Below are 7,910 nucleotides of genomic sequence, written 5' to 3' on the forward strand. Positions count from 1 at the left end.
AAAAACTATGCATTGCTTTCAGACCTTAAATAATGGCAAGAGAAAAAGTTCATAATCATTTAGAAACAACAATACTAATGTTTTAACTCGGGAAGAGTTCAGAAATCAATATTGTGTGGAATAATCATGATTTTTAATCACAGCTTTCATGCGTCTTGGCATGCTTTCCACCAGTCTTTCACACTGCTTTTGGGTGATCTTATGCCAATCTTGGTGCACAAATTTAAGCAGTTCTTTGATGGCTTGTGACTATCCATCTTCCTCTTTATTACATTTCAGAGGTTTTCAATGGGGTTCAGGTCTGAAGATTGGGCTAGCCATGACAGGGTTCTGATGTCGTGGTCCTTCATCAACACATTGACCTAGCTGTGTGGCATGGCGCATTGTCCTGCTGGAAAAACCAGACCTCAGAGATGAGGAACATTGCCTGAGCAGAAGCAAGCAACTGTTTTTCCAGGATAACCTTGTATGTGGCTTGAGTCATACATCCCTCAGAAAGTTTAATCTGCCCAATTCCAGCCTTGCTGAAGCATCCCCAGATCTCCAGCCTTGCTGAAGCATCCCCAGATCATCACCGATCCTCCACCAAATTTCACAGTGGGTGCAGGACACTGTGGCTTGTATGTCTCTCCAGGTCTCCGTCTAACCATTAGCCGACCAGGTGTTGGGCAAATCTGAAAAGGACAATGTGCCATGCCACACAGCTAGCTCAATCAATGTGTGGATGAAGGTCCACCACATCAAAACCCTGTCATGACCAGCACAATCTCTAGACCTGAACACCTTTTGAAAACCTCTGGAATGTAATCAAGAGGAAGATGGATAGTCACAAGCAATCAAAGAACAACTTAAATTTTTGCTCCAGGAGTGGCATAAGGTCACCCAAAAGCTGTGTGGAAACCTGGTGGAAAGCATGCCAAGATGCATGAAAGCTGTGATTAAAAATCATGATTATTCTACAAAATATTGATTTCTGAACTCTTCCCGAGTTAAAACATTAGTATTGTTGTTTCTAAATTATAAACTTGTTTTCTTTGCATTATTTGAGGTCTGAAAGCAATGCATTTTTTTTGTGTTATTTTGACCATTACTCATTTTCAGAAAATAGATACGAAATTTATTGCTTGTAAGGTCGGAGACATGTTGTCAGTTTATAGAATAAAAGAACAATTAATATTTTACTCCTAAATATACCTATAAAGAGAAAAATCAGAAAAAATAAAAATTTTGCAGTGGTCTCTTAATTTTTGCCGCGTGTGTGTAACAGTCATTGTTAGTATATCCTTCTCTGTGATGCATGTAAAAGCTGGAGACTCCTATTTAATATTTCCACCTTGCTTTGCCTTTTCAGGTATCTATACTTGTTATTTTCCGAGGACGACCTTCTTCCATTAGAACATTGGATTTTCAATACTGAGGCACATCCACTGCCCATTATCCAAAAGGCTGACAGAACGATAGAAAGCATAGAGAAATAAGAGCGCCACAAATGGCTTTTTATACCGGAAATTCACTGCATTCCTGCAAGAGTCTGATCTTTGATTTCTTTCAGATCCAGGACAGAGCACTCTTCTTCTTCATGTTTATCAATCATTTTTTGTGAACCAACATTTTGCAGTCTGTCATGTTTACCAATTCCTGGGTGATTCTAGAGCCATTCCTTCGTGATCTAACCAATGACTGTGAATTGAAAGCACCTTTTCTTCTTGGACATTCCATGTAGAGATAGACAACCATCCTTCGCCATATAGAATAGAACCGTCTGCACTTTGTTTCCCACCTCTTCTTCTTTCCTTTCATTTGACTGCAAAGATCCTCCCTCCTCTGTGAGGAGATTGTCTGCTTTAAGCTGTAATATTTTGCCATGTTGCAAAAAGCCATAATGATTAGTATAAAGAACGACTTCTTTTCCTTTCCAGTTATATGTGAATCTAATTTGTCTGACCCTCACGGAAGACAAATTGCGTAACTGTGACATCTTCCTCTAATGCGGGTTTTCTTTGGTAAAATGTTCGAAAAACGTAATTTCTAAGAGAAGAGCTATAGAAGTGACTTTGTTTCATGCAGACATAACTCTATTTTTGGCAGTGGCCCAATGTTTTTGTTTTAATCTGTGTTAAATTAATAGCCATCTAATCTGTTCAATGAAGCTGTTCTTAAAGTATTTTGATGATGAGACTAGATTTATCTATATATATCTATCTATAATATCTGATCTATAGACAATCCAGGTGTGGCAAAATAAACTATTCCGATTATTTTCCTAGGGCAATATGTCCACTTGTCCTTTTATAGTAGATGATTTCCTGTGTTTTGAATCCATTTTCGGAGCATTTGTAAAGCAGGTTTATGAGGTTATTATTTGTTTATTTGGATCACACACAATATCTGGACATTTTGGGAATTTTATAGCCACGTTCCATGGACCACAGTGACCACCAGTTTTTGTCCGCTCTACTGAAACCAAATGTTTAGCTGTTAATCTCCATATTGTTCATGTCTGGTTGTTTGTATGAAGTTTTTTTTAAGAGAATTTCTTCTTTCAATGAACTTAGTGTCATTGAGTCACTAAAAAATGATATTGATCTGCTTCATAGAAAAAAACATTTATTGTAATGAATGGACTGTTGAAGAAGGGAATATATACTTTATAATACATGAAAGTAGCATAAGCAATAGTAGTGGTTATGTTGCCATTAGGATTTAACTAACAAAAAATAGACCAAACAATAGTATAATCTACAAAAACAGAAAAAAAAACAGATGAGGTGAATTGTACTTTCAACAACCTTTACATACAGGGGATTATAAGGAACATTTGAAATATACCCCATCAAGGATTTCCTTTATTTACAAGACCATTCTTCTCCTTTTCTCTACCTCCTGAACTAGTCAATCACTCTGGGGGAATAAAACCGCTGAACTGAGTCTTGCTGGAGACCAGACTGACTGTCAGCACTGTGAGGTTACAGTCTATTGTTCTCTATGGAGAAGAAGGCTCAGTACAATCTTTATGATCTTCTATGCCAATCCCGTTTTTTTTCTTCCCACCATAGCTGGATTCACACCTACACTGCTCAGTACTGCTGTATTATTTTCTCCAAACTGTGCTACTGAATAGAGGGAAATAATTGCGTCCTGGAGAGATAATAGCAGCTTTTCAATTGCAAACTAAGAGAGCATGCAGGAGGAAAAACTGCTGAAGATGTAGGCTACTTGTATAATGCCAAAAAATAGCATTGTTCCTCATGTGCACACAAGGCAGCTTTCTCTGAAGTTACTTCAAAGTACAGTTACCCTTAAAGGGAACCTGTCACCAGATTTGGTGACTATAAGCGGCGGCTACCACCACTAGCTCTTATATAGAGCATTCTAACATGCTGTCTATAAGAGCCCAGACAGCTGTGTGGAACGTAAAAATGACTTTATAATACATACCTAAGCGGTCGGTACGGTGCAGACGGGTCAGATGGGTGGCTCTCTTCTATTGTACCGGCACCTCCTCTTTCGGCCATCTTTGTCCTCCTTCTGAAGCCTGGGTGCATGACGCATCCTATGTCATGCACACGTGCCAGCATTGAGGTCCTGCTCATGTGCACTACAATACTTCAATCTGTCCTGTTCAGGGCAGATCAAAGTGCGCCTGCGCAGAACCTCAATGCTGGAGCGTATGTATGACGTAGGACGTGTCCGCCACTCCAGCTTCAGAAGGAGGAGGACAAAGATGGCCAAAAGAGGAAGCGCTGCACCCGGAGATTGGCGCCACCCATCTGACCAGTCTGCACTGTACCGACGGTTTAGGTAAGTATTATAAAGTCATTTTTACGTTCTACACAGCGGTCTGGGCTCCTATATATACAGCATGTTAGAATGCTGTATATAACAGCCCATTGGTGATTGCCCCAGCTTATAGTCACCAAGTCTGGTGGACAGGTTCCCTTTAATGTCTAGGGCCCTACAGAGATACCAGATAACCACTATGTTGGCTAAATACATGCATCCAATTTCTGTACAGCTGCAACTGTGCTCTTATGACTACTCTTTAATGGGAATGTGTTATTAGAAAATGTTGTTTTTTTTTTTTTTTTGGATCAGGGATTATTCAGACGTAAGTTTTTCACATCTGAATTGTATCCCATGTTTTTGATGGTTAGAACTCGTACGTATTAAAAAAAAAAAAAAAATCTTTATTTTTATATAGCGCTAACATATTCCACAGCGCTTCACATACATCAGGAACGCTGTCCCCATTGGGGCTCACAATCTAAATTCCCTATCTGTATGTCTTTGGAGTGTGGGAGGAAACCGTAGTACCCGGAGGAAACCCACGGCAAACACAGGGAGAACATACAAACTCCTTGCAGATGTTGTCCTTGGTGGGATTCAAACCCAGGACTCCAGCGCTGCAAGGCTGCAGTGCTAACCACTGAGCCACCGTGCTGCCCCACTGATCACACGTCTGTGTATTTTTTTACATTTTTTTTATTTATATATATATATTATATAGTGAGCGGTCCACAACAAAACAGAGACTTGTCCAATTTTGATCTGATTCACAAATCAAACTCTCCAATGTACCGTATTTTTCGCTTTATAAGACGCACCTGATTATAAGACGCACCCCCAAATTTGGTGAAGGAATAGAGAATTTTTTAATAAATGGGGTCCGTCTTATAATGCCAGTGTCCGTCTGACAAATCATATAGGGTATATGTCCCTCATAGCCCCCCCCCCCATCCTAAAATTAGCCCTCTGAATCTGGATATGGCCCAGCGATGCCACATGTCCCCTATGCCTGGCACACATCCTCTATGGCTGGCACACAGCCCATTGTGGCGGCACACGGCCCCATATGGCGGCACACGGCCCCATATGGCGGCACACGGCCCCATGTGGCTGCACACGGCCCCATGTGGCGGCACACGGCCCATTGTGGCGGCACACGGCCCCATATGGCGGCACACGGCCCCATATGGCGGCACACGGCCCCATGTGGCTGCACACGGCCCCATGTGGCGGCACACGGCCCCATGTGGCTGCACACGGCCCCATGTGGCGGCACACGGCTAAAAGCAGCAGCATGGGGCGATATATAACACAGGGAGCTGTGTGCCAGCAATAGTGGGCCGTGTGCCGCCACATGGGGCCATGTGGCTGCACATGGCCCACTATTGCTGGCACACGGCCCCATGTGGCTGCACACAACCCACTATTGCTGGCACAGGGCCCCATGTGGCTGCACACAGCCCACTATTGCTGGCACATGGTCCCATGTGGCTGCACACAGCCCACTATTGCTGGCACAGGGCCCCATGTGGCGGCACACGGCCCCATGTGGCTGCACACGGCCCCATGTGGCTGCACACAGCCCACTATTGCTGGCACATGGTCCCATGTGGCGGCACACGGCCCCATGTGGCGGCACACGGCCCCATGTGGCTGCACACAGCCCACTATTGCTGGCACAGGGCCCCATGTGGCGGCACACGGCCCCATGTGGCGGCACACGGCCCACTATTGCTGGCACACAGCTCCCTGTGTTATATATCGCCCCATGCTGCTGCTTTTAGTAAAATAAAACTTTCCTTACCTTCTCCAGCATTGTCCTGTCTGTGTCCCCCTCCTCGGGGTTGAACTCCGGCCTCCTGCATTTCCTGGTTCTCGGCTGGTCATGTGATCGGCACGGAAGAGTGAAATCTCTTGTGCCTTATCATAGCAGCAGGAGGGAGGCCGGGCAGACACGCTGGAGGAGGTGAGTAAAAAGTTTATTATTTTACTGTTTGCAGCAGCATGGGGGCCATAGCTAACACGGGGGAGGGGGCATGTGCAATCAAAGAAGGGGCAGGCAGATATAATATACACTGCTGCCCCAGCCTATCGCCGCGGTGCACTTTCAGCACCATGGTGGTGGACAGCGGCTGTGCATATTATATGAGCGGGTGCAGGAGATCAAAACGCTGCTGCTCCCAGCTTTCACAAGTTCCCCGGCAGAGCTCCAGAGCTGCCCGCACCTCCCCTGGACTCTGTAGTGTGTGTATATATATATACACCCCCCCCCCCGTATATTCGGATTATAAGACGCACCCCCTACTTTCCCCCAAAATTTGGGGGAACAAAAGTGCGTCTTATAAAGCGAAAAATACGGTACGTCTGAGGCCATGAAAAAGCAGACAGCGCTTGGATGCCATCCGTGTGCTTTGTTTTTTTTTACTAACCGAGGCTTCACATCCATCCAAAATTTGACATCTGAATGAGGCCATATATGTGTTGATGCATGTTTAAATATTTTTTTTTCTAAATTAATGTAATTTTCCCTCTGGCCACTTGGTTCTAGACTCGTTCCTAAGGTTCAGCTGGCACATGATCATAGACTGTAATAGACTAGCTATGATTGACCGGTACAGAAGAGCCTTCCATGCATACTATGTTATAGGCCAAGGTCATTGTGAAGGGAGGACAGGTAGGTGAGCTGTGACCATCGCAATTTGTGTTACCTGCTGTACATTGAGCGGTTACCGATCCATGTAAATCCTGCCTGTAATGACTACTAAAAAGGGGCTGAACAGAACAGGTGGTCTAGTCTTTGGCTTATTGGCCAATGGGAAAGATTTTTGAATTATTACATTTTATTTTATTTTTTTTTAAAGATTGTGATATGGAGAATTTTAAAAAGGCTATAAATACATACATTAAATTTAATATAAAAACCAGATTTACCCCTTCCTGACTTATTATAAATATTTGGGGTCCCGGTCCTTGATGCCCTATCAGAAACTAAGCCTGCATCATTTGCGGCGGATAATGGCTGCGCTACACAGCCACAATCTGCCTCTGCCAGTAGTGGGTGAAGCTAAGCTCTGCCTGTTGCTGTTAACCACTTGAAGTAAAAAAGTAAGAAAAGTTTTTAAAAATGCTTGTGCGTTTGCATCAGACCCTTTTTTACCTAATTAAACCCACTTGATGAACGCTGTAATGAGAGGAAAAAATACACTAGAATTGTGGGTGTTTTGGTCACCGTAACTGCAAAACTAAAATGCAATAAAAAGTGGTCAATCTGTCCTATCTACCCTATTAGTATCAGTGAAAATGTCCAAGTGTTTATACAGCTCGATGTTATGGTTTTTGGCAATTTCACCGCACTTTTATTTATTTTTTTCCCCTACTTCCCAATAATTGTATGGTACAATTAATTATGCCATTCAAAACTACAACTTGCGGAGGCAAAAAATAAGCGCTCAAGTGGCTATATCGACAGAAAAATCAAAAACTTATTGCTCTTGGAAGATGTGTAGGACAAAAGAAAAGCGCAAAAACAGAAATTGCCATGTCGAGAAGGGGTTAAATAGGTCACCTTTCTGAAGACGTTAAATGAAAAGTCCTCCTTTTTATTTGTCCTTATGGCCTCAGATTGTTTTCTGATTTTTTTTTTCTCAATGATCTATCTTTACATCCATCACTGCCTTGTTTTTCTCGTGCAAAGCTCAAAATTCATATATACCGTATTTTTCGCTTTATAAGACGCACCTGATTATAAGACGCACCCCCAAATTTGGTGACGGAAAAGAGAATTTTTTTTTTTAATGTTAAATGGGGTCCATCTTATAATGCCAGTGTCCCTCTAACAAATCATATAGGGTATATGTCCCTCATAGCCCCCATCCTAAAATTAGCCCCCCTTAATCTGGATATGGCCCCCTTATATTGAATATAGCCCCCTTGTGATGGCACACGTTCCCCTGTGCTGCCCATGGCCCCTATAGATCGCACAAGTCCCCCTGTGTTAGAAATCGCCCCCATAGTGCTGCCCATGGCCCCTATATAGATCACACAAGTCCCCTTGTGTTAGATATCGCCCCCAGGCTGCTGCCCATAGTAAAATAAAACACTCTTTTCTTACCTCCTGCAGCGTT

General features: G+C 43.1%; 1 protein-coding gene across 1 annotated transcript in view; it reads left to right on the plus strand.

Moving 5' to 3' along the window:
- The window catches only part of MAN1A1 (mannosidase alpha class 1A member 1), a 306,505-nt gene extending 303,133 nt beyond the window's left edge, over nucleotides 1-3,372 (plus strand). The window contains exon 12 of the mRNA XM_075340007.1: nucleotides 1,352-3,372. Coding sequence (XP_075196122.1) covers nucleotides 1,352-1,478 — 127 coding nt within the window. The 3' untranslated portion in view covers nucleotides 1,479-3,372. The remainder of the gene's footprint in view (nucleotides 1-1,351) is intronic.
- Nucleotides 3,373-7,910: the final 4,538 nt, after the last annotated feature.

This window comes from Anomaloglossus baeobatrachus, chromosome 3, assembly GCF_048569485.1.
Source record: "Anomaloglossus baeobatrachus isolate aAnoBae1 chromosome 3, aAnoBae1.hap1, whole genome shotgun sequence".
NCBI classification, from domain to species: Eukaryota; Metazoa; Chordata; class Amphibia; order Anura; family Aromobatidae; genus Anomaloglossus; species Anomaloglossus baeobatrachus.